General features: G+C 40.1%; 1 protein-coding gene across 1 annotated transcript in view; it reads right to left on the minus strand.

Moving 5' to 3' along the window:
- GRM4 (glutamate metabotropic receptor 4) overlaps nt 1–27,914 on the minus strand; it is a 395,801-nt gene that overhangs the window by 9,402 nt on the left and 358,485 nt on the right. The window contains exon 10 of the mRNA XM_060773126.2: nt 5,928–6,174. Within this exon, the coding sequence (XP_060629109.1) occupies nt 5,928–6,174 (247 nt within the window). The remainder of the gene's footprint in view (nt 1–5,927; nt 6,175–27,914) is intronic.

Raw genomic sequence — 27,914 nt, forward strand, 5'->3', positions numbered from 1 at the left:
AACAGTTACATTACTGATCAGCCACTGCCAGAACGGACAGAGTTTCATCTATGCTGATGATCGTGTCATCACCACTCAAGCAGGCAGCTTTGAAATTTGAAGTTGAACAGAAGCGCTTTGTAGCTTTAGGTGCTCCTACTGCCTATTACAGGGAAAATCAACTGATTCCTGATCCATCTAATTTGCAGATGTGTGCTTTTCATCTTAAGAACAGACAAGCATCTTGAGCTCTGAGGACAACCTGGGAAGGAATCCCACTGGAGCATTGCAGCACACCAAAATACCTGGGAGTCACTCTGGATTGTGCTCTGACTTATAAGAAGCACTGCTTAAATATCAAGCAAGTGGGTGCTAGAAATAATATTATATGAAAGCTGACTGGCACAACCTGGGGATCACAACCAGACACAGTGAAGACATGTGTTGCACTTTGCTACTCTGCTGCTGAATATGCATGCCCAGTGTGGAAAACATTGAACCACATTAAAACAGTGGATGTGGCTCTTAATGAGACATGCCTCATTATCACAATATGTCTATGTCCACACTACTGGAGAAATTAAACCTGGTATTGCACCACCTGACATCCACCAGGAAGTAGCAGCCAGCAATGAAAGGACCATGGCAGTGACATCTTCACCCCATCCTCTGTTTGGATATCAGCCAGCATGTCAATGCCTTAAATCAAAGAACAACTTCTACAAAGATACTCACAGGAACAGCAAGCGAGAGTTCAAAAGTGGTAGGCTAAAACCCAGAACCTCAATCAGTGGCTGAGACTGGATGAGAAACTCCCTCCTGGGCAGACAGAAGAGTTGATGACCTGGAAGGTGCTGAACAAGCTGTGCTCTAGCACTACAAGATGCAGAGCAAACCTTAATAAATGGAGCAACAAAGTAGAGTCCATGACATGAGAGTGCGGAGAAGAGCAAACCACAGACCACCTACTACAATGCAAACTGAGCCTTGCCACAGGACCTTCTCACAGCAACACCAGAGGCACTCCAAGTAGCCAGCTTCTGGTCAAAGGACATTTAGCATACTACCAAGTTCTTTTTTTAAAAAAACCAAAAAAACCAAAACTATCTTTATGTTTTTAAATACACTTTAACTGTACCCTCAACTTGCTTCTGACATGATAAATAAATACCCAGATCTAGCTCACAAGATTGTTATGAGGAGAAATGAGAGAGAAGTAGAGTCATGTACATCAGCTGGAGTTTATTGGGCACAATAGGAGTTAAGCAAATAAATACATGGATAAACAGATGCATAGATGAAGTCAGTGTGTTGGAAGAGCTTTCAGGCACAACAAATTCCTTTGTTTCAACTTCATCTACTAGTCCAGATATCTCTTTCTGCCTAGAGGTATGCTCAGATTGCTGTTGAAAATGGCAGCTCCATTTCAGTTCCTTCCTCTCCCTTTGGAACTAATACTACCTGATATAATTACATAGGAAAAAGTAGGAAGGACATGGAATAAATCAATATGAATTTCTAACCTTTCATAATATGTTTTTTTTATTCTGTTATGATCCATCCACAGCAGATGGTCATACTCATAGTATCCAATTTTCCAATGCCAGGCTCAAGTGAGGCCAAATATGCAAATATAACTGTAAGAAAGATTCATTTTGAATTTCCAGCATTTGTACCTATTATATTTTGCAAATCAGTAGACAATAGGAGGCTTGTGAGGTGTGTTTGTACCCAGTGCCAATCTTCAGAGCCCATGCAACCCACAGTTTCCACTGAAGTGAATGGGAGTTTCAGGTAATTAACACATCAGAACATTTCAGGCCATGCTGGGTTTGCTATTCTTCTAAACCATATTGTATTTTATAAGGATTCACACCCAAGGGAAGAAAAGGGATGATTGCCATGGAAACAGATTTTTCAAGGTGGGGATGTGCCTATTTTTTCTTGTGTTCCTTCTAAGGGCAGCAGCACCTGCTGCATCATACATTGAAGTTACAAGGGTCTAATGCCACACTAGCTGAAATCTTGTTTGTATGCTATGTGCGCAATGTCTACAAAACACAGTGAAATAGGCAGCAGCAGCAAGAGAAAAAATAAGGCTCTTGAGAAACTGGTAGTACAGAGCTGGCAGATTTCTTTGGTTCCCAATGCCAAGTGGGACTTATAGAGCAGTGAACCAACACGTTTCCAGACTAATATCCTTTTAGTGACACATGGAAATATAAGTTATTTTTTTGTGGTTGCAAAGTTCAAAATTCTCTATTGATTCTTCCCTAAACCCATCTTTTACCTGCTGCAGCTCCCAAGCACAACATGACCATTTTCTTGCTGGCAGAAAAGCATCCAACTGTATTCCTAGAACTGGGTGCACAGCAATGATGCCATCCTCAGGGACCTCTATATCTGTATTTTTGGCAGGTAAAGGGTATGACAGCAGGAAAGAGGAGATATGATATAGTTTCACCTGCTAGGACGGTAAGCAATGCCTCCTAGAAGCAGGGTCTTGATCAATGCTTGATGCCTACATTTTAACAACTGTTTTTACATGTCATGTGTACATGTTACATTTTAAGTGTTTGCTTACCTATTTTTTCCTCAAGAAAAACTGGAATGTGTCTACAGGAGGGCAGCCAGATGTAAAGGGATTGGCAATCAAGCCCCATGAGAAATGGAAGAGGCAGTCAGGTAATTTTAGCCCAATAAAATGAAGATTGAGAAGTGATTTGATAGCTATCTTAAAATACCTGAAGTGCTATTATGCAAAAATCAGAGTGAGATTCTTTTTCTTTCACTTCAGAAAAAAAGGATTGAATCCATTGGATTGTTTGTTTATATAGAAGGTCACTGAGATGTTGTCTGTGAGAATTTGGACAAAGTGTCCCCTGAGTTAAGGGTCAAAGGATCTGCTGGCCTTCTCAACTGCCAACATCTCTAGATAGTTTATGTGCCTGTCTTTCTCCTGCATGAGCCATGTGCTACGAATTGTTAGGTTTTTACAGTGTGCGGCTAACCATATAGAACAGCATCCACCAATAGGGTTTCCAATGGACTGGGGGGGCGGGTTGGAAGGGGACTCCGACACATACATTTGACTGATGTGACCACCACAGTGATTGGTGCACTGAGCGAGGAATAGTACTAGAATTGTCTCGGAGCATGTTGAATGCTTTCAGAAACCAGGCCTGCAGCGGCTGAAACCTTAGCCCTGCAAAAGTTGTCACTGTTGCAGTGGAAGCCATGTATCCCAACAGTGACTGGACCTGTTTGGCCAGAATGCACCTCTTCCATATTAAGCATAGGGCAGATGTTTGTGCCTGAAATCTGTCATCTGAATGGTAAGCCCTTTGCAGTACTGAGTCTAAGATGGCACTGATGAAGCAGATCTGACATGTAGGGTTGAATGAGACCTTTCTGTATTGACTAGGTCTGGGTAACAATGGAAAAATTTGTTTCTAAAATCGATTTGTATTTGGGGGTTTTTTTTGTTTCGATATTTAAAATAATTACAAAATTTTCCTTTTAAAAAGTTCGATATTTACGAAATTTCGTAAATGGTAAAAAATTAACGAATCGATTTCCGAAACAATAACGAATCAATTCGTTAATGGCGGACGCGACCGCGAAATACGCTAAAAAACCTCCAAAACCTTCTGAAGCTTCCCTCTCCCTCTGTTGTTGACTGTTGGTGTGATATTATAATTTTTTTTCACTAATTAAACCATAAAACTGGCCCAGACATGCGGAAATAATAACGAAACGACCTCAAAACAATAACGAAACGAATACAATATTGAAATACAAAGCATTTACAAAACGTTTTTGAAAATTCGTTTTTTTAATAATTGCTCCAGAATGGTTCGTTATCGTTTTGTAATTGAAAAAATTAACGAATTATTAACGAATTACGAATTAACGAAACGAAACCCCCCAGCCCTAGTATTGACGATAAGTCCTACATTTTGCAAGAACGCATACCTGATAAGAGGCAGGAGTTGGGTTTTGGACTTTGCAACTAACAACCAGTCATCAATGTAGGGGTATACAGTTGTGCCCTGCAAATGGAGATGGCCTGCTACCATGCCCATGTATTTTGTAAACCCCTGGGGTGACGTTGGGAACATAGAAGTAATATGCTTGGTTTCCTGTCATAAAGGAGAGAAACCTATCAAGTTGCAGCTGAATCCCAATATAGAAATAGGCATCTTTGAGGTCAATAGTCACAAACCATGCCCTGTTTGTCAACAGGGGAAGAATTATAGATAAGGTTACCATGAAAAACTTTCAGGGTTGAATTTAAAAGTTTAAACCCCTCAAGTCTAACATTTGGTGCTGCCCGGAGTACTTCTTGGGGACTAGGAAGTACATGGAGAAGAAAGAGTGAGGAAACATAGAAGGACGAAGTGGCCCAATTGCACCCTTTTGCAGGAGTGTTTGAACCTCCTGCTAAAGCACCTTAGAGGTAGCAACTGACCATAAGTGGCCCATGGCTGGTGTAATAGAACACTCAATAGCATAGCCATGCTCCACTATCTCCAATACCCAGGTATCTGTAGTGACCTGCCCCCATGCCAAGAGATAAGCTGCTAGTCGTGCTCCAAAGAGAGAATGTAGATAGGAGGGGTCATAACCTGAAGAAACTGGCCTATACTGGTAGAGTTGATAAACATGGTCCAAATAGAAGTGTAGTGAAGTGGTCTGAGTAGGGGTATCGTAGGAGTAGGCAAAAAGTAGTTGTTAAACAATCTGTTAGTCAAAATAGTAAGAGAAAGAGTTCTGAGCTTAAGATTCCCAAGCAGCTGCTTTCATGGATGAAAGGAACTGAGGCTACCGCCTCTCCCACTGGCTATATATTCATTGGCAATGTGGTGGGGCTGCAGCCCTATAACTTTGAGGTCTTTCCAGAAGATTCCAAGATGGCTGTGCAGGCACAGGAAAGTATCACAGATGCAATTTTTTACAGAGACACCAAAGAAGAAAACTATTTTGCTATTTAACAAGGTGATGCAGAATTACCACACATAGCTATGCAGTATTAATTGGACTTCTGATGTATCATTATCAATCGCTTCTGGTGTGAGAGAATTGGCCATCTGCAAGGACGTTACCCAGGGGATACCTGGATGAATTGATGTTTTTATCATCCTTGTGGGAGGCTTCTCTCATGTCCCCGCATGAGGAGCTAGAGCTGATAGAGGAAGCTCATCTGCCTCTCCCCGGATTCGAACCTGCGACCTGTCGGTCTTTGGTCCTGCTGGCACAGGGGTTTAAAACAAGGTGCCACCGGGGGCTCCACACCAAAAGCAGTGTGCAGTTTCTCAAGTCGCTCCTGACACAACAAAAAAATTATCAATAATAATAATAATAATAATAATAATAATTCTATTTCTTATCCACATTTCCTTGTAGTGGGTAAACAAACACATTTTGAAACCCTGCACAAATTTCATTTAAGGAGAGTATGTAAATCTTTGCCATTGTAGCCAGTGGGGTTTAAGGGAGCCCCCCTCCCCCAAAATGTTTCAAGTGGGGGAAAAAACCCTGGTTTACTCATGAACAGGTTTCTTTTAACTTGCCACTATTGTGAAGATACAACAAAATGTCATCTCCTAACATAACATTCCTATGCTGAGCTTTAAAACTCCAGCCAACCATTGCGTGCAAACAATGGCATTCTCCTCTTCTTTCTAAACAACATTTGAAAATTCACTCGCAAGAATGCTCACTTATCTATTACTGAGTTGGGATTCGGTTTTTGGGAGGAGGTCATCTTTTTATATTTTTAAAACCTCTCCCCCCAATCAATGTATTGCTACATCCTGTTTTCTCCCCTCACCCCCCAAATGATCTCCATTTCTGTAAGCAGTAACCATCTGAGTTCACTATCAGAGAGAGCAATGTTTTGTAAGGGACAGAGAAGCTCGGAGTCAGTTGAGTTCAGAGAGGTTTACCTTGTGTTTCCAGATTTTCACACAGTTCTGATTTGGCCTCTCCATTGGGACGGAAGCTTCCTTTCTGAGTGAATTTATTGGACATTGTAGCTGCTGTCACAACTGCTTTGAGACTGCGCTTTCGTTTGGGCACATTTTGCTCTGGGTGGAAGAGAATGATGTAGACCTTGGGCATGTAGAGCATACCCAAAGAAACAGAGGCGCTTAGGCTCACCGAGATGGTCAACGTCGTGGTCTGGATATACATCTGAAAGACAAAAGGAACCAGGTTCAGTTTGGAAACCTGATGCCATAAAGTATAAACTGCTTGCACATTTCTCTCTTCTTGCCAGGACTGGGAATTATTGTCGAAGGCTTTCATGGCTGGAATTACTGGGTCGTTGTAGGTTTTTTAGGGCTATATGGCCATGTTCTAGAGGCATTCTAGAGAATGCCTCTAGAACATGGCCATATAGCCTGAAAAAACCTACAACAACCCACTGGGAATTATTGCCTAAAGGAGTAGTTTTTGACTGGTGGCCTGTGTACCCTCAGGTGTCCACAATATCATCACAAGGCATTTGTGAAGGTTTGAAGAAATGTTATGAGTTTTTACAGTTGAAAGAAAGAACACACATTGATGTCAAAGATCAAGAGTATTTTGCCAGTGACAGTAATCATTTGTACATAGTTTCATTACAATATCTCAAACTGTTTTAAATCTTAAGTTAAGTCTTGGCAGTGAGTAGCAAAAAAAATATTTAAAGAGGATTCATGGTAAATAATAGGTTAAGAACCTCTGACCTGGAGCAAAATGAGGACAGAAAATATCAGGAATCTATCATTTTGAGTGCAAAAATTGTTCGACTCCCTATCAACACTAGAAAATATGTGTCTAATGAATGGATATCAAGATATTAATTAAAACTCATCACACCATTCACCAGAATTAGGCAAACAGCCTAATAAGAATTTCAATATGGTCTAGTAGACATAGTGGCTACTTTGGATGCTATCCTGAGAACCCCAGTTTTATTTTCATATTTTAGAATTGTTCTAAAATGGTTGTGATGTCATGCTGTTAGCTGCTTTGAGGTCTCTGGGGGAAATTAAGATATAGACATTTTCAGTAAACACATAAATAAATATTGATTAAATAAATATCTATCACTCTTGCTAATTTAAATATGAAGACAATTTGCAAGTCACCAAAGACTGGATTCTTCAGCTGTGCATCTTTAAATGGTTTAAAGATTCTTTCAATTCTCCATTGGTAAACTTAAACAGTAGAGTTGTCAATTGATTAAATTCTACTTATTGGATGAATCACTGTCTTTTAAACTGATTAATTAATTGTTAAATTAAATAAATGTGCACATAATTAGATTCTTTTTTTACATAGAGAAGAAGATACAAGAAGTACTTGAACATAAGCTCCAATTCACAGGTAGAAAGAGAGGCCAAAATTTTAGTCTTCGTTTTTATTCCTTATATGCAGCTTCACTGAATTACATTTGCCCTCCTCAATTCAGCCTAGTAATCACCAATTAAGCTTTGACTGTTTTGTTTACTGATTAAAAGTTGCTGTCCCGTTAAATGGCTCTGGACAATGCTTATGATTCATGATTGTGTTGCAATGGGGTGTGTGACACGCTATTATCCAGGTGATGTTTTTGTATAGAGTTCCCTTGGTTGCAATCTTAAGTGTGTCTTGGCTGTACTGTACCTTTCCTTTTCCCTCTTTCACAGGCATCTCAACAAACACAAATATCACAACCAGTCTCTGTATACTGACCACTCTGTTTCCACTCTTGTATTGGTTCTGTGTAGTACTATGAACAAAAAAGGGTAGAGATACATTATGATCACATAGATCTGAACAGGGAACAAACACATGGGTGTAAAGCTCCTTTCTCTCCTTAGCCCTTTCCTTTGGATTTCCCATCTTGTCCCTCCTCTTGCTATATGTATGCAGAAAACCTTTCTCCATTCAACAGGTAATTCTCATTCACCAGCTTGCTTCCTGAGACGTTGTAATGTTAGTCACATATTACATACTGACGTAGTCTTTCTGCAGTCAAAACTAATTTCACGCTCACTGTCCAGGACTAACGGTGACAGATGTTTTGCAAAATGAAAGCCCATTAATCTGACTGTAGAATAATCCATTTTTCTATGGAAAGGACCTGGCAGGCATCTCAGAAGTGGGGGATGTGTAAATCAGATAGTGCCAGGAAAGGAAACTCTCTTTATTTTGTCCAATCACAGAAAGGTGGCAGGGCTGGGTGATCCTCTGACACCCTAAATAACAAGTCAGCCTCTTCATTCATTCCTAAATCTTTCCCCCCTCCTCTTGAATCAGTAGCTTAATCACACATTAATGTACAATGAGCAGTGACACATATAGTTCTGCATCTTACTTCATAGTATTTGCCATTTCTATATTTCATTCCAGGAGGTGTAGCAATTTTAACAATGGAGAAATGACTACAAAAACCTCCTTTGCCCAGCTTCGTCATGGGTACTCCTTAAAATTGAAACACGCAAATGCCAGCCACCCTTGTAGGGCATGTTTGAATCTGCAAATGTGTTTACAGTGGCCATTTGCCTCCATCTTACCTCATAATCTTTAGCATTACCTTCACTAGTTTCTTAACATGGAGCTAGGTGAATCCTTTAGAAATTGTTAGACCCAACCTATCCTGATCTTTTCTGGAACAATTTTTTTCAGACTCGTTGCTAGAGTCTATATGAACAATTTTATTCGAAGGTATGAGTGAATGTGACATTTGCTGTACCAGCTTTACTATAGTTTGCCAGTTTACTGCCACTGCTGAACTTCAGAAAGACAACACATTGTGAAAAGATTCCTCGGAACATGAGACAAGCATGGGAACACAAAGTAGGAACTACATCTTTTAGCAGGTGATTTAATATCAGGGCCTGGGAAAGTTACCTTTTTTTATTACAAATACTTGATTCCCCCAGCCAGGATGGGTCACAGCAGGCACAATTGCTGATATTAGGAAATGGGCACTGTATCATTTCTGATGGCATCATGCAATCAGTGTGACTGCATGGTAGAGCACATAATCACATTAAAACATTTTCAGGGAAATTGTCCTTTGCATTTAGCAGTCCAGATTACATGGAGTGCTTCATTTTTATCACATTGACTTAAGTATATTCGGGCGCTCTCAAAACCAGTGGGGTTCTAGGACAGAAGGCAGACTTTGAAATTATAAATCCAGAACCCCAGGGAGACTCTCTTAAAACAGAAGGCCATCAATTTGAATCATGTGTCTTGTGTTCTTTTGCTACCTTTTATCACTGTAAAAAGATAAGATTTTAGTCAGTACAGCTCCGCTTCCCCATTCCCTGACAAGGAGCAATGACGCTGGATTACATATCTCGGACTAGAAATGCTAATTTTAGGGTGTTGTAAAAATATTACAAATATGAGGAGAGCACAGTGTGAACCATCAACTCAACTGACAGTAAGCAAGGAAAGAACAATAGAAGCACAGAGTTGGAAGAGATCACAAGGGCTATCCAGTCCAACTCCTTAACAGAAAGGTGAGCTGTACATTCCATTTGAAGACCCTATGGGATATATAGATATATAGATTCCAAAAGCTACTTGACTTGTAATTCTTGTTGGAAAAAACTCGCTTTCCCTAGCACTACTGAATTCTGCATAACAGAATAAGGTGTGGAAGGGGGTTGAGGCTGCTAGTAGCTTCCATGTCAGCTCCCAGGGTTCCAAAACATTGAGCCAACTGCTATGGCTCAATGCTATGGAATGCTGGGAGTTGTCATTTTATGACATGTTTAGCCTTCTGTACAAAAGAGTGCTGATGCATCACCAGACTACAACTCCCAGGATTTCATAGCATTGAGCCGTGACAGTTAAAGTGGTGTCAAACCGCATCAATTCTACAGTATAGCTGCACCCTCTCACACAGATATAGCCAGACACAGAAACTCACAGAGACATTGAGAAGGAGAGATCTTACTTTAAAGAGTGTGGTTTTTCTATTTGATGGGCTGTCAGATGAATATTGCCTGTTTGAAATGATCCTATTTTCTATTTAAGGGACTGCACAGCCCATGTCTAGTTAAAATGTAAAGAACCACAAAGAGGTAGAGCCAGGGACCTTGAAATTACCCATTCATCAATTGCCAGCAGTTAGACAATAGACTGGGTAGGCATACCTATGTTGATTTTATGCATTTTTTCTATTTAAATTATAATAATGATTTTAATACATGCATATATTTTTTTGCAGAAAATACACCCCAAGTTGCACACTATCTTCAAAAATTGTAGTTTTTTCACAGCAGGGAGAAAATTGCCCTTTGCTCCTTTTCAGAGCAAAAATAATGAAGAATTGCATCTCTATCAAAAAGCCAAACAGCAATCTGGCTTCACTCAATCATCACCTCCCTTCTCAAACCCATTTTATGGCTGAAAGACAGCCAAATAAGATCATAGAAGTGATGAGATACCACTTTTGGGGTGTTGCAAAATATTGGGGCACATGGGTAAAATGTGGTCTGTGTCTCATCCTACCCCATGTAGTTTCCCACTCCTGCTGGAATAATAGACACATAGAGTTGGAAGAGACCACAAGGGCCACTCAGTCCAACCCTTTGCCATGCAGGAACATACAATCAAAGCACCACCTACATATGGCCATCCTGCCTTTACTTAAAAACTTCCAGAAAAGGAGACTCCATCATGCTACAAGGCAGCATATTCCACTGTCAAATGGCTTTTGCCATCAAGAAGTTATTCCTAATGTTTTGGTGGAATCTTTCTTCCTGCAATTTGAATCCATTACTCTGTGTCCTAGCCTCCAGAGCAGCAGAAAACAAACTTGCCCCCTACTCAATGTGACATCCTTTCAAATATTTAAACATGGCTATCACTTTCATCTCTACATGCACACTGCCATATGCTAATATGCCAACACCTTTGTCCTCTTCATGAGCAACAAGCATAACCACTCTGGCAGAGAAAGGAAATAAGACTTGGAAATCATACAAAAATTCAGATTACAGACAGGGAATCTTGAGACAGATCTGAACAGCAATTAAAGGACTATTCTGGAATTCAAAATAATGTTAAAATAAATACCTATCCCTGTTCACTCATGCTCTGTTCAAGAATGTGGTAGCTTCATGCAATTGCAGTCCCCTTACTCTAACCTACCAGCAACATGGCACAAATGAAGCAACACTGGACTTTTCATTTTTTTTAGTTCAGAAAATGTATGCACACGAATATTTAGAGAGTGAATTCTATTCATTCATTTTCTATCTTACTCCTTCCCTAAAAATATAGAGAGAAAGTGCTTCAAAAAGCTGATAAGGGTAATGCAGAGAATGGCTAGGCAGTGCATTCTCCTGCAGAGGTTTGCCATTTGGGTAATGTGATATCAGACTACTAACAAGGCAGCCTGCATTTTCAAGAGTTACTTCTCTTGCCTTCGGTTTGAGAACTGACAGAGCTGCTAATGTCCTTGTCCTTGGGATGAAGCTAGAAACTACTGCAGATCTCTTCAAATAGAATGCATGGATATTACAATATCTCTGTTGATAGTGGCATTGGCTCAGCAGATTGTCAGACAGTGAAGAAAGTGTGGATGCTGGTTACAGTGACAGTTAGTGGATTCCAATACTCAGGATTTTCACCTGAGCTTTAAAGAAGCTGTTCAAAGTGCTATGCCTAGTGAAGGGCCATGGATCAACATGTTATATCACTCACCTTAAATTCCGATTAAATCCCAAAGCAGAGTCATCACCCCACTGATATGGCAGCCATGTACTGCTACTGCCTGAATATCCTTGGGAAAGGAATCTGCTCAGGTTTTCCATCATTCCCCAGAACTCCTTGACAGATACAGATGAGTCCCAGCACACTTCTATATGCCCAGGCAATCTGCCTTGTCTCCGCCATCTCATCCTCTTCATGAAAGAGGGACAACAAATTGCTAATTGCATTGCTTACAAAAGAAGATTCATGTTGAGATGACTGCAGCATTATCTCCCCCTGCCAGGCACCAATCAGGCTTTTGGTGACAACGAATCCACTAGGAAGGCTAAGAACAATTGCAAACATTGCTGGAGAGAGTTGGTTGGATGATTTTGTCATCGATGCTGTATTAGAGGGAAAATAGATTATTATTCTTCCAGGCTTTTTTCCTGTTCAATCTAGTCTCAGGTAAACCAAAGGGGCAAAGTGTAAAAAGGCCAATTTATAACAGTTGGATATTTTATCAACATTACATACCACTTTCTTTTTACATACTTCTATAAAATATTGTCCAAAAATAATTTTACTCTGCAATAAATTAGCACTTCTAACTCAGTTGTAATGGCTCTAAAACATTTTCCACATAGTTCCTTCAATTATTATAAGGTAATTTTATTTGGATGCATATGGAACAGGGGCAAATTAGAACAATATTGAGTTTCAAAAGAGAATCTCTTACCCAGTCGGATGGGACAGATTCACTGGATTTATTTGAATGGGAATATTATATGTGCCTTTCTTTGTAACAAATGGCTTGCTGTTTTACTTGAGCCATCTGGAACTCTTTCCTCTCCAGACAGTCTTCAGCAATGTACCTACTAATCATGGAGAGTTACAAATACACTGCATTGTACTGGTTAAATATTATCCTCTTTTAAGTATGTATCTGCATGAACCAGATTGTCTCCATTACCAAGCTGCCATCATAGTTTGCTGACATTCTAAGACACTAATAAATCATCTCTGATGCACCTTCTCCTGCTAGAATAAACCTGAATATGACTTTCCCAACAGTCTGTAATGTATTGAAAATACAACATTATTTTAGCAACCGTTCAATTTTTGGTTGTTTTTGTTTGTGTGATTCACATTTAAGAGTCTTAAACTGAAGGGCCACCCAGGCCACAACTACACTGTCTTATATTGCAGTTTGAGAATACAGTTAAACTGCATTGAACTGGATTATGTAGCAGTGTAGACACAAAACCAGTTCAATGCCATTCAACTGCATTCTGGAACTGCAATATACGGCAGTTTAGGTGGGGCCCCGAGCTCCTAAAGCCTTTAGTTTATCTTCTCACATTATTCTGTAACAGCTAGCTAGTTTTCATTCACCTTTCTTACCTTCAGTCTGGCATTACTGAAAGCAATGCTGCTTGCATTACATTCTGCAAGAATGGACAAAAACAGATAGTCTCTTTTAAGACAAAAAAGGCAGAATATGTCTGTAGCCATTACCACCTTCATCATCTGTCAGAGTTCTGGGTGACTTGCTACAGGGCAAAGATCTCCAACATCCATTTGTTTTGCTTTCTAAAAAGATCTAATTTAGGGTCAAATGGAAGGCTCCCCTTAGCACATTTATTAACAGTGTCTCTCAAGGGATAAAAGAGTTATGTTTATCATATCATAATCCTTTCCTCACCTCTTTATCTTGCATTTAGATTTTTTTTTTTATGAAGGATGATTTAAAGATAAACACAGCACTGATATGCAGTTCTAATTGCCAAACATGCATTTCTTAGGAAATCTCACCGTGCTGTTTCATTTTAACATCTGACACTTGGGCTGTTAAGAATTTGATTTTTTGCAAATTTGTACTTCTGCATGGAGGTCATCTTAAAGCCTGGTTCATGAGATGCTTTAGGCAATGATCTATGTCCTCCTGGGTCACTATTTTGCCTCTTCTTCTAGTTGATGGTTCTCAGCACCCTAAGGTGAAATAAAATGGATCTTGCCAACCCAAAGTCTTCTCACCATGACTGCAATATTGCAGGGAGAAACTTGGACTTCTACTTGTTCCTTTCTTTGGGCTGTTTATATCCAAGGAACTAAAAAATCTTCCATGTTATTTAGGACAAATATTAAGCATAAAACATAATGCTTTATTTTAAAATGTGTTTTGTTTCACTTCTACTTTATATCTGGTGTGCATGTTAAACTGTTAATTCAAAGTCTTAGTTAAACAAAAAAAATCAATATGCACTGATCTCAGGAGGTTATAAGCTTCTCTCACTTTGCCTTGGTGCCTTTGCTTTTTTGGTGCGGATCTTGTCCTCTGGGAAATCTGATAACTTGTGATTTGGATGTTTGCAGATTTATAACTTGGAGATTTAGTTTAATTCTTAAGTGGATATTGTGGTTCATTGAAATGGAGATTCAAATCAAATTGCATGATGCCAACTGAGTAAATCAAGGTCATGGGGCACATGACATGCGACCAGTCTGGGCACATAGCATCTCATGCCTCTACTCATAATAGCCTAGCTGTGTAGGGTCTCTCTCTCTCTCTCTCTCTCTCTCTCTCTCTCTCTCTCTCTCTCTCTCTAGAATGAGAGTGTTGTCACTTCTTTGCCTCTCTTGCGCACCACAGGTTTGCCAATAAAGATTTCTGTTGGCATTCCTATATGACTTTAAAAGATGTGTAGCAGACTGACATTTAGCAGATAAGCTTCTCCTGGTTTGCAGACACAGGTTGAGCATCCCTTCTTCAGAATTCCAAAATCCAAAATTATCCATCTGGGTTATTTACTTAGGTGAGTCCTCGTAGCTCGAGGATGTTGGTCTTCCAGATGTGGTGTCTTGGTGGTGGGTCTGTAGATGGCTGTAGAGCCCTATTCTTGATCCGCATGTTTTCCCACAGTGAGGACATTGTTTTCCAGTCAGAAGGCGGTCCCAGTCAGGGTTAGCTTGTTGTGCATTCCTCTTGGCACATTTCTTCCTTTCGCCATCCATTTCTGCCTCTTCGAATTCTGCAGCACTGCTCGTCACAGCTGACCTCCAGTTAGAGTGCTCAAGGGCCAGGGTGTCCCAGTTCTTGGTGTCTATGCCACAGTTTTTAAGATTGGCATTAACCCCATCTTTAAATCACTTTTCTTGTTCACCAGTTCTTGAGTTTGGAATAGAGTAACTGCTTTGGGAGACGGTGATCAGGCATTCGGACAACATGGCCAGTCCAGTGGAGTTGATGGTGGAGGACCATTGCTTCAATACTGGTGGTCTTTGCTTCTTCCAGCACGCTGACATTTGTCTGCCTGTCTTCCTAAGAGATTTGCAGGATTTTTCGGAGGCAGCACTGATGGAATGATTCTAGGAGTTGCGTATGATGTCTGTAGACAGTCCACGTTTCACAGGCATATAGCAGGATTGAGAGGACAATGGCTTTATAAACAAGTACCTTGGTCTCCCTATGTATGTCCTCAAACACTCTCTTCTTCATTCGGAAAAATGTTGCACCCACAGAGCTCAGGTGGTGTTGTATTTCAGTGTCAATGTTGACTTTTGTGGAGAGGTGGCTGCCAAAGTAGTGGAAGTGGTCAACATTTTCTAATCTTACCCCATTAAGCTGTATTTCTGGCATTGCAGAGGTATTGGCTGGTGACTGCTGGAAGAGCACATTGGTTTTCTCAATGTTCAATGAGAGGCCAAGCTTCTCGTATGCTTCTGCAAAGATGTTTAGAGTGGCTTGTAGATCTTCTTCTGAAAATGCATACAGACATTTTCATCAGCATATTGGAGTTCTATAACAGATGTTGTGACCTTGGTTTTGGCTTTCAGTCTGCTGAAGTTAAATAGCTTGTTATCTGTCCAATAGATGATTTCAACTCCTGTGGGAAGCTTCCCATCAACAAGATGAAGTATCATACTAATGAATATGGAAAATAAGGTTGGGGCAATAACACATCCCTGTTTGACACCTGATTCCACCTTAAATTGGTCACTTTGGGAGCCATTGCTGTCCAAGACTGTTGCCATCATGTCATCATGAAGGAGCTGCAGGATGTTCACAAATTTGTCAGGGCACCCGATTTTTTGTCCATCTGGGTAGCTTTCTGATGGTTTATTGTACATAACCGTTTATTTCATGCACAAAATTATTCAAAATACTGTGGATTAATTTACCATCAAATGAATTTATAAGTTCTATGTGAAACAAACAATTTTTGTGTGTAGACTTGTGTCCCATCTTAAGGTTTTGTACATATATGCAAATAGAGGCTTCCAAAATCGGGGAAGGAGGGATACAAATTCCCAAACACTGCTAGTCCCAAGCATTTTGAATAAGGGATACTTAACCTTTGCCATAATAGCAGCCAAATTATACAATTTTAGGCATCTTGAAAGAAAGCCGCGTTGAAACAAAAGGAATTGTCTCAGGTATCTCTATTTTAACCTACCTTGCAGGATTGTTGTGATAAAGAGGTGGAAACTATAACCTCCTTTGAATACTATAATCATGAATAAGCAAACTCAATCTTCAATATTCTGTCTTTATGTATCAAGATTTCATTAGATATGTTAATGTGCTTGTTAGTATCTATTGTGTTAAGTTTGTGATAATGGGAAGGAGCAGACTGGCATGAAGAATGCCGCATTCAAGGAGAGACATGCATAGCATAATAATGGATTCAGGGCATAATAATTGAAATCAGAATTGGTGGGAAATGTGCTGATGAATCATTTCCCATGCTCCTGAAAACACAGCAAAAAAAAAAAGGTACATCTCCAGTTTTTCTGCAGGAAAGTCGCACTTTTGGTACATCACTGATCCACTTCAGTGCACACCTCAATTGGAAACAAGAGCTACAACTTCAGTTTCAGTCTGTCTTCTATGGTTTGTGCACTGGGGAAGGTATGACATCCTCCCTAATCTAGAGAGTTATGAATTGTGATATGCCAAGCCAAGACAAAGGTGATGAAATCTGCCATATACCAAAGCTCATCTAAGAGTACAGAAAACAATCTGAAACTCTTCCACTGCAGTAGCTATTCTGTTCTTAGGGCAAACAACGTTCTGTAGTTTCTGTAGTTAATGGAAGCACATTTGTCAAGTGCACCAGAATCCATTTTTCTGGATTTTTTTAAAAAAGAAACTATTGTTGGTCCTGTTTAAATTTGTCTCAGGGAGGTTGCTTACATGGGCATATCAAATTAGGGATATAAAGAACAGCTGAAAATTTTCTCAACTTGATGAGAAAGCGTGTTTCATCACACTGAAATGCTCCCTAAAAGAAATTATGTGCCTCTTCAAATTCTTTCATCCCTGTGCCAAATTGGAAATGTTAGCATATATATGTTTGCATCATCAGCAACATTAAAATGTTGGCTGGTATTCCACAATGCAGTGATGGCTCTGCAATTGCTCCATATTCAGTAACCTTGTAGGGTCGCAATTCTGACACAATTGCCACAATGATAAATACACCCCACCCCCCAGCCCATTATAAAGGCCAGCAGCTGCATCAAGCAAAGGAGGTCTGTTCAGCCGCCAGTCGGGTTGTAGCAGAATTTCCTTTTCAGTGCCCTTGCTCCAGCGAGTGAGTCTATCACAATCAGAAGCAAGAACCTTGTTGCAATTCCTATCTTTGCAGCCTGGAAGCTACCTAACTGACACATTTTGGAGCCATTATGGATCAAGGCACTGGGAAATGGAGTCCACATGGTGCTCTCCTGGTCTGGGAGTTCCTTAGGAACATACAACTGGAGAGACAACCAGGACCTTCTCCCAATTTCCTTAGGCAGGGAGGAGCAGACCGGGAGATATTATTTAATTATGCATAATGAAAATAAGTAGCCAATATAGCATATTTAATGAGGGAATATTAGCAAATGATTGTGCCTAGCTAATTAGGAAAGCAAAGGAAGCTTGGACTTAGGTGGCATTATGCTTCTTTTGCATTCAATGCATCATTCAAACTTCCTATCAGTTGTTTGGTAAAGCTTCTGGGAATGTAGATTCTAAGCCAGCGATCATAAATATAAATTACAGAAGGGTGTTAAAGTATTCAGTCAGTTACTGGTCACTTCTGATTTTCACTCAGCTTGCGTCTGAATGGAGGAAGGAGAGGAAAAAGATCCCACATCTGGCTCATAAGAAATTAATTATGCAGATGCGATCTGCAGGAAGACTTTGCATTGCACAATGACTGAAAGCACCAACAGCTCCTACAGTGAAATGACTTTTAAAATGTTGGGATTCTGCCATTGCGCATAAACCTGGTAAGCAATTAAAACTAATGAGAGTGTGTCATAAGGGAAACCATTTTATGAACACTTGGGCATCATTCTTTTCATATGCAGATAACAGGGATATGAATTGCTCCAAGCTAGAAATATGTAGCAACTATCACATTATTCGATGTGAAATAATGAGAAATTCTGTTTTCCTCCAGGTGTTGTTGGAGCAGCTCCAATTAGCCCCAGCCAGGAGGGACAAGGATCAAGGACAACAGGACCTGTAGTCCAGCAACACCCACAGATTCCACAGGCCTTGTATAGGGACAATACAGTATATATCATTTAGAGAAGGCATCCTCTAATTCTGGCCCTCAAATCCCAGAATTTCTGACAACTGGACAAGCTTGTTAGAACTTCTGGGTGTTGGATGCCCAAACAGCTGGAGGGCCACAATTTGAGGATGCCTGCTTTAGAGTATCAATAAGCATTTCTCTCATTTCGTTCCTTACTGTTCTGTGATTTTCTCAATAGTCTAGTGTTCTTCCTATTCACAAATTCCAGTTTTAAAAGTTCATTTCCAAAACTTAGTTTTTTGAGTTGGAAGATACAGCATTTATTGTAGTTTTCTGTCCTTCCAGCTCTTCTTTTTGAAAATCTTGCAGATAAGACTAGAGGGTATAAATTTTTGCTAATTATGATCATTATATATTACCCTTGAAATGAGAGGGGCAATGTACTTTTGGAGAACCCAGATAGGAATGACCACTGAAATGATTTTATTGGACCAAACATGTCTCCTCTTATGTTCTCATTTGCAGTTTTTGTTCTCCTTGTGTTTATGATCCTTGTGTAAAAACAACATACAAACATCTGATTGCAAGATTATTTTAGGTAGTGTTTTACAGTGTATGTGCAAATAGTTAATACAGCACACATTATACAAAATGGCAAAACAGCAAACGCAAAATAATAATGTAGGTGCACATACAATATTCCCCCCTCCCTTTATTTACTTGCACAATTTAGTTATGTGTGTGCATTCATTTGTGATGGAGGAAGGACAGGGAAAATGCCCCCCCAACCTCCACCACCCCACAAAAGGAGCTAAAAACTGTAACAAACTGCAAGTGCAGTTTTGTGGTGTGTTTTAAAAAAAATGGGGGGGGGGGGGAGAATTCTCTCCTGCTTCAGAATAGGATGATAGTAGAACTAGAGGTCCCAGGGCTGAAATACTTGGACTTTCTAATTATTGAAGATGTCATTTACCATGGCCTTTAGTTTCTCTGTGCCAACTGACCCTCATTATCATTCCCTTATTACTGGAAGAGGTGAGTTACATTCTGAACAACAATAGAATATCTATATTACAATTATCTATATTACAATACAACCATTTGGAAATGCTTGTCTTTACTAGAGAACTAAGATTCATTAAGGTAAAGGTAAAGGCTTCACTTGACATTAAGTCTAGTTGTGTCCAACTCTGGGGGTAGTGCTCATCTCCAGTTCCTAAGCCGAAGAGCCGGCATTGTCCATAGACACCTCCAAAGTCATGTGGCCAGCATGACTTCATGGAGCACTGTTATCTTCCCACAGTAGCGGTACCTATTGATCTACTCACATTTGCATGTTTTCAAACTGCTAGGTTGGCAGAAGCTGGGGATAACAGCAGAAGCTCACCCCACACCCAGATTCGAACCGCCAACCTTTCTGTGAGCAAGTTCAGCAGCTCAACAGTTTAGCACACTGCACCACCAGGGGTTTACAAAAAACCCTGCATCTAGTGGAGATGGAAACTCTTCAACTGGTTCTTTGATATGGATCAACACAATTGCCTGAATGTTTGGACTTTCTGTAGCTATATCGCATTGGAGACTGCCTTGATCAGGCTTTTTGATTCAAGATTTATTACTTTAAAAAAGGGAAAATATTCAAAAATATTTGGGAACTAGTAGAAAGACATGTTTCCCGAGAAGAATTCCAGATTAAAAATGTTGGTATATAACACATATTTCACATGCTGGAACAGCATTTTCTGGCAGAGCAATAATGGCTGAAATTCTGTTGAGTGGTTAGGAATGCATAAGCTAGATATATGCATTGGTAATGGTTCTATATTAATGTTCACAATTGTGAGACTAAGGTCACAATGCTCCCTCATAAACCTAGTTTAATCTCTAGCAGCCACACCAACCTATAGACATCTAATCCCTTGGCACAACAGGATAACATTTACAGCCCCATTCTGCCTGTGATCTGTGATATTAAAATTTCCTGTCACAATTCCTTCCCACCAAGATTGCTGGTAACAGTCAGAAGAACACATCTTGGTCATTTTAAGATAGGTTTATGGAGGCTAGGTCAGGAGATGATACATAATTACCTATTTGTAACTATGGACATATCTACACTACAGAATCAATGCAGTTTGACACCTAGCAGTGAGCCATGACAGTTAAAAGTGGTGACAAGCTGCATTTAGTCTTCAGTGTATATGCAGCTTAAGTCTGTGATGTAGGATATCAGGCAAAATTGTTTCCTGCAAAAGAAAATAAAAGAAAAAGAAAAATATTGCTGTTTTCTATGCTAAACAAACACATGCTAATTTTGCATAAAATACATCCTGAGTTGTGAACACTATAGTCATCAAAATGGCACTGTTTTTGAATAATTTCCTGCGGTGGGATGAAAATTGCTACAATTATTGGTTGCTTCCTTCAGGAATTATATTAGTGAAGAATAACATCCTTGTTTTCCACGGGTTCAGAAATATGGCCAGGTAATGAGGAACTTTGCAATCTAGGTAAAAGAGCTGATGAAAGGAAATTTCAATATATCTCTTTGTATGTATGCATGAAACACAATGGGATGAGGCAAATCAGATGTATTTGGCTTTTGGTGTTTTAGTTGTCACTCAAACATTTTAAACTGATAATTTCCTACTGACTCGAGTGTAATGGCACCTGTTAATATTGTGCTGCTACTTTAAAGTGCCTGTTTCTGTATAGCAAATCTAATTCTTGCTGAGGAAAAAATGACTTCCTGGTGTTGCCTAATAAAATTTAATTTAATTTTTTAAAAACAGGAAAAAATTATCACTACTAATGTGCTATTGAAACGGCTGCATTTGGGGACCTTCTGTCACACAGGCTCCGGGATGTGGATAAAAGCTGAGAGGCAAGAAGTTCATCTTAATGAGAGAGCTGGAGGAGGAGAGAAAAAAGGGAGGCATAGAGTGGATGCTAATGGGTTTGTGTGTGGGAAGCAGTCACTGTCGCGAGTTCCCACAGCAGCGCTTACCAGTGCCTTCTGTTTTAAACACACTTCCACAGAATAATCAACCATTAGTTAGACATCAACAATGTTTCAAGGACAGGGGCTGCTTTCTCCAGAAGGAGGCCTGCCTGTTAAGCCTGCTTAGATGTAATGTCCTCAGTGCGGTCACTTACACTAGAAAATAGATGATGCTCCTCCCTTCCAAATGTTATTGAGTCACAGGAAAAGGTATTTGTCATTGTTAACCATTGTCAAGTCAACTTCAACTTGTGGCAAGGCAACCCTACAAATGAGAAATTTCTAAATCACTCTATCTTCAATAGCTCTGTTCAGCTCCTGCATACTTGGCTGTAGTTTCCTTGGTTGAGTCTATCCATCTGGAATGTGGTCTTCTTCTTTTTCTACTCCACCTTATCAAGCATTATGGTCCTTTTTTAGTGACTTCTCATGATACAGCCAAAGTGTAACAGCCTCAGTTCAGTCGTCTTAGCTTGTAGGGAGAGTTCAACCTTGATTATGACACTATGAGTGCATCTAAACTGCAGAAATAATGCAGTTTGATGACATTTCAACTGTGATGGTTCAATAATATGGAATCATAGGAGTTGTAATTATTTGCCAAAAGGCTTCATCAAACTACAACTCCCAGGATTCCATAGCATTGAACCAATGGTGTCAAACTGAATTAATTCAACAGGGTTTTCTTTACCATTAATTTTTATTTCTGGAAAAGAAAAATCACAACAAAGTGAGCAAACACATTATAAAGTTATACACGGATATCCAATCATTTGTCTTTTTAAGTTCAACATAGTGTCAGTTGAACTTTTCTCCAGCACCACATTGATTTTCTTCCTATCAGTTTTCTTCACTGTCCAGATTTCACAAACATAGATAAAAATCCTGCTCCTTTATTCTGTTTACAAGCTTTAAGACTGAGAGACACTTCAATATTGGAGTATCTTTCCTTGTTAGAGCTTTTAGCTCATGTTGACCAAGCAAGATGCTCTGGGGGATGCTCTTTTTTTTTTTGTCATGACAGGAGCGACTTGAGAAATTGCAAGTCGTTTCTAGTGTGAGAGAATTGGCCGTCTGCAAGGACGTTGCCCAGGGGACACCCGGATGATTTGATGTTTTTATCATCCTTGTGGGAGGCTTCTCTCATGTCCCCGCATGAGGAGCTGGAGCTGATAGAGGGAGCTCATCCACCCCTCCCCGGATTCGAACCTGCAACCTGTCGGTCTTCAGTCCTGCTGGCACAGGGGTTTAACCCACTGTGCCACTAAGGGCTCCGGGGGATGCTCTGGGAAGACAGTTAAATCAGCTGATATGTAATTGTGCATTTTGGAATGATAATTCCCAGAATCTTGGCATGGCCAGTGATTGGTTCCCAGTGAAATACATTTTGCTCCCTTAATCAGTCTGAAAGTTCCAGACTGATTGGTATATAATGGGTCTTGTAATCCAAAAAAGTAGCTTTTTAAAGATCTGGCTTTATATCTCTACTGCACTACTTCCCGGGCTCTCCCAATGCATCACTCTTCTCTCTTGTTCAACAGAACAGAACAAATAAGTCTTGGGGCCTCATCAGAAAGGCCAGGTGAAGTATCCCACTTTGTGTGGCATCACAGTGGGGCGAATCTGTGGGAAGTGTTGTCATTCTGCAGAGGACCCATGCTGGCTCAGTTGGAACATCGGCAGGCTCCCATGTTGTGGGGGAAGCCTCCAACAATGCTTTCACCATGGTTGGGGGCAGAACCTGCACTAGAAATCATATGGCATTGTGTGATGTCCATTTCCATGTGGCTCCATTTCCAAGAAAGGGTGAAAGAGTCCTAGACACTAAATGTACCCTGTCTTATGAGGCCCTTAGTTATTTTCAGCTTCTGAAGGTCATGTAACTTTCCTCAATTCCTGCCCACATCACTCTCTGTCATATTTCTGCTTGTTTTACTAGAACTCAAGATGACTCCCACTCCAAGTCATCCCAGTGGTCCAACTTAATGCTGGCTGGCAGCAACCCTCCATGATTTTGGGCCATGTTTTTTTTCCAATAATATCAGGAAGTAACTTGGGGTGGTTTTCAGGCAAAGTGAGTTCGTCTTACTATGCTATGGCTCTTTTCATTTCCTAATTGTTTTCCTGTTGTGTGTGTTATTGAAAGCATTTCCATCTTTGAGGCCAGTATTCAATTCTTAACAGCACTGTTTAGAGTCTAAACTTTAGACAATGTATCATTTTCTTGTTTATGCAGATGTGGCAGACAAAAATGTGTATGTGTGTTGGGGTTTGAAACAGATACCTGAATGCATGGTATCCAAATACATAGATTAGTGCCTGGCTATCCATAACCTGGCACCCTTCATATGCATTGCACATCAGCTCCCATTATTCCCAGTTAGCATGACAGGTTTTTGAATATTTGGATACAATGGTAAATAATAAATATAGACCAGTTTGGACAGCATGTGTTAAGGAAATCTGGACTCTGTGCTTTTCTTGATTAAAATCAATCTTTCACATTGTGTTCCAGCTGTTCTCCTGTGGATGTGCCTCTACCTTCTCCTTGGAGTTAAAAATCTATATTGCCATTGCTAGACTGTCTGTCTCTCCCTTCTTCCATTAGAACATCACAAGGTCCTGTTCACCTGGGCAAAGTGCCCAATTATCCTTTTCATTATTTATTATCGCCAAATGTTTCCGTGGAAGAAACAAAAGGGATATTTCCCTCCTCCTTGCCCTATCTCTGAAAGCACAGGCGATAAACAGTGCAGAAACAATGATGCTGCTTTGTGGCTTCTGCCTTATCGGCCCAGGAAACTGTCTCTTTCTTTCGAGCCTCTGTTATTGCTATTTCTGTAATCCACCGGGATCTGTTAGGATAAGAGGTTCCTTTGTGAAAGGGCTTGGGGGACTTGTTAGAATAATCTGCTGCCTCCGTGTACAGCCGTAGACAGAGGGCGGGGGAAAAATTAATAAAATAACACAGAGATCTCATCAGCTGCTCCCTCAGGAGTAAACAATAAGGCAATTTCACTCAGGCGCACAGATCAAACCATCCTTGTGCACTAAAACAGAAAGAAATGAAGGGAGCAATTTTGGCTTTTGGCAACACAATATATACACACAACCTGCGGATATCTTACGATCTGGCCAGGGAACAAAATAATCTTTGCAGTTTGGATGCAGCTGGAGGTCTCGGATGAGTTCTTTGCCCCCATTTTCACTCTATGAATATAATCATAAAAATAGATGTAGTCCCTGCCTTAATATTTCACATTCCCCTTCAAAAGCAACCGCAAAGGAAAAACTATCTTTCTCAGACCTGGGGAAGGAGGAGGCATTATGCAACATTTTGGTGAAAGTGAGCATCCGGCAAAGAAATTTAACTCCAGAGGCTTCTACTCATCTTATCCGTGTTTCTCAAATGGCCATAGCTGGCTGAGATTATTCTAAATTAATCTGAATTCTTAAGAAAGTTTTCAGTGGTACTCTTCCATCTTTAGTTTTTTCTACATACTTTCCGCATTTCAGTTTAATCCAGTCAATTCAAAGACCAGTAGCTCCTTACTACATTCCGCCCATCTATTTTCTGCTGAATTCTGTTGAATTCCCTCTGTCCAATTTTGTCAAATTCTCAGAACTTGGAAAATCTACTTGTTTGAATGGCAATTTTTTTACTTTCCTGGGTTCTAAAAACCCTTCACTCTTGCAAAAGATGTGTTGTTTTGGCTTCCTCTCTCAAACTTCAGTAATATTTCTTACTGGGGGTAGGGGACAGTGGATGGCAGGGTTGCATGCTTATTTAATTAATTGAATGTAGTTGTATTATCCCTTATCTGAGATAACTTGGAGATGGGCAAAATAAAGGTAAAGTTTTCTCCTGACATTAAGTCTAGTCGTGTGTGGTGCTCATCTCCATTTCTAATCTGAAGACCTGGTATTGTCTGTAGACATCTCCAAGGCCATGTGGCCAGAATGACTACATGGAGCACTGTTACTTTCCCACAGAAGCATTACCCATTGATCTACTCACATTTGCATGTTTTCGAACTGCCAGATCGGCAGAAGCTGGGTCCATCAGTGGGAGCTCAGCTTTAATAGTTTTAATTGAAGTATGTTCTCCCATCTGAAACAACTTCAGATACTTCATTCTAACACAGAGCTCAAGTGTTTGTAAAGTAATTTTGACTCCATGACAGCAGGGCTGCAAATTGTGTGGCCTGCTGAACTTCAGCTCCCAACAAATCTAATCTCCATAGACAATAGTGAGGTATACTGGACATTGCAGCTCCATAACACATGGAGAGCCAACATGTTTCCTACCCCTCATTACACAATGTGTTCCCAGTCTCTGGACACAAAAGCTAAATAATTCATATACTGGCAATTTGTATTTCTATCAGTTTTGCCTTCTTTTTTTGTCTTAAAAGCATTATCTCCTGTTTTATATCAGTGTGCACTTTTTTTAGTCTTTATTTGCTTGCATTTTTATGTATTTCTGGTCTTTGACACACTTACCAGATGCTCGTTTGCACACAATTGCCCTTATTAAAATACATTATTGTATTTTATTTTTACTAGCATACACATAGAATGCACTCTCCCCTAGTATATGCAATGAGTTTATATTTTTGGAATGGGGAAAATTGTACTGCAAATTTCATAGTGTCAGTATTTCAGTATTTCCTTTTTGTTCATGTTCTTCTTCAACCAGTTTCTCATTAAAAGATGAAATCACTTTCAAGTGTCAAACCAATGAACTTTTTACACTACAATTTATATTCTTATACTATAATTTCTATGAACTTCCACATTTTCTAAACATTATCACCTCACTCAAAGAACTACAGATCTCTGCAAAGAGGCAATTTATTTTATGCTCCCTATTGTGTCCTTCAGTTCAAGATGGTTCTCCCTTTTCCCTCAATTGGAGAACAGCTGTCCCTTCACTGGTAATTAAATGCATTTAATTTCGTAATCTGTTCCTGCTGCTATATTCCCTCAACACCACTGGTTAGGTTGCTATCTGGCCTCCTTAAGAGCCATTTGAATGTTCTTCTTCTGTCTCAGTCTTAAGGCTTATTAATGAGACATTTGGAGTTGTCAAAAAGAAATGACTGAAGTTTACTACCACCATCATCTACTAGGGGCATGGGCAAACTTCGGCCCTCCAGGTGTTTTGGACTTCAACTCTCCCAATTCTAATAGCAGGTAAACTGGCTGGGATTTCTGGAAGTTGAAATCCAAAACACCTGGAGGGCCAAAGTTTGTTTACGCCTGATCCACCATATTGTTATGGGCTATGCTCGATAAATATGCCTTGCAAGTAAGCATTTAGGCAGAGAGATACCTCCTGCCATATTCTGGATGAGAGGCTTAGTAAGGGGTATTATGGTAGTATGAGGTAGAGTTTTAGTTAGGCCTATTTTAATAGTAACTGAAGCAACCAGAGACTACATTTATCTGGCATCTACCTATCCACATAGCTGCTGGATTCATTGAGAGTCTACTGTAATCCTGTTCTCTTCAATTGCTGCAAATTGAGTTCAAAGGGCAAATGTAATTTGCACTCAATAAGTGCAATAGTGGGGAGAGGAAGGGCAGATTCTTGCATTCCCAGCAGGCTCAATAGAAACCAAGCTGCTGTAGCCTCTCCTCTAGTGCATTCTTTCTTGTGAGTAAATTTTACCATCTTGATCACATTCAGAGGTTGCTTAGTCACACGTGTCCTGGTGGGTGTCCATTTGTGAAATGTTGGAGAGTATGTTACAGCAGCCTCCTATATCTTTAAGTTTCAAGGTTCTATCTCATGAAATGTGGATTGAAAATTCCCTGCTAGAGAACTCAGATAATTCCATTTTTTCCTCTAACTATGAATCCCGCAATTGACATGCAATGAACCAATAGCAAGCAAACTTGGACCAAACGGCTGTTCTAATGTACTGCAGACACATCTAAAGATCAGACACTCTTAGGAAGTTGGGCTGTAGTGTTGGCTCCAGAGAGTGCTGAGAACATTGCTACGATAGCCTCTAATCAGCTTGTTAGCAGCCTAATAGAGGAGGAATGCTGTATATTACAAGGCCTCAAAGTGAGGCAAAGCTTCTTGTCAAATTGAAACTTGACAGCTAGCTTCCGGCAGCCCTAAATTATCCCATGACAAGCGGCAATGAGGAGGTGAGCAACCTTCCGCATAATCTACAGTCATTATCATTTCCATCTTTATTACCCACAGTATACTGAGCACATTAAATTAGCTTTCAGGGAGCCTTTGTTTTGGAAAATTATTTCGGAGGGAACCTGCTTTCTTGTTAACATCTCCTCTGCCATTCCATCAAAGTGGATACCCTGCTCCATTTATTTTATTTTCATTCTCCTCCCCAGCACACTCCTCTTGGCGCCAATATTGCTCCCGGGCCCTGGCTCAGCAGCTGAAATCACAAACCTGGATTGGAGTTAATATCCAGATCCAACAATGCACCACCTTGGCCTTCTCAGCTTGATTTACACACACAGCCAGTGGCTCAGCCGGAGGTAGTACTCAAAGCCAGCATCAGTCCACAAAGCCAGGGACATGATATAGAACACACACATAGAATCATAATGCTGGAAGAGATCCACCAAAGCCATCCAATCCTGTGTGTTCTAGGAATAGCTACAGCTCCTGAATTTGATCAAGACAAATTAATGAATATTGCAATTTATTTCATAGCAATTTTGCACACAAACACTAT

Source organism: Anolis sagrei, chromosome 4 (assembly GCF_037176765.1).
Source record: "Anolis sagrei isolate rAnoSag1 chromosome 4, rAnoSag1.mat, whole genome shotgun sequence".
NCBI lineage: Eukaryota > Metazoa > Chordata > Lepidosauria > Squamata > Dactyloidae > Anolis > Anolis sagrei.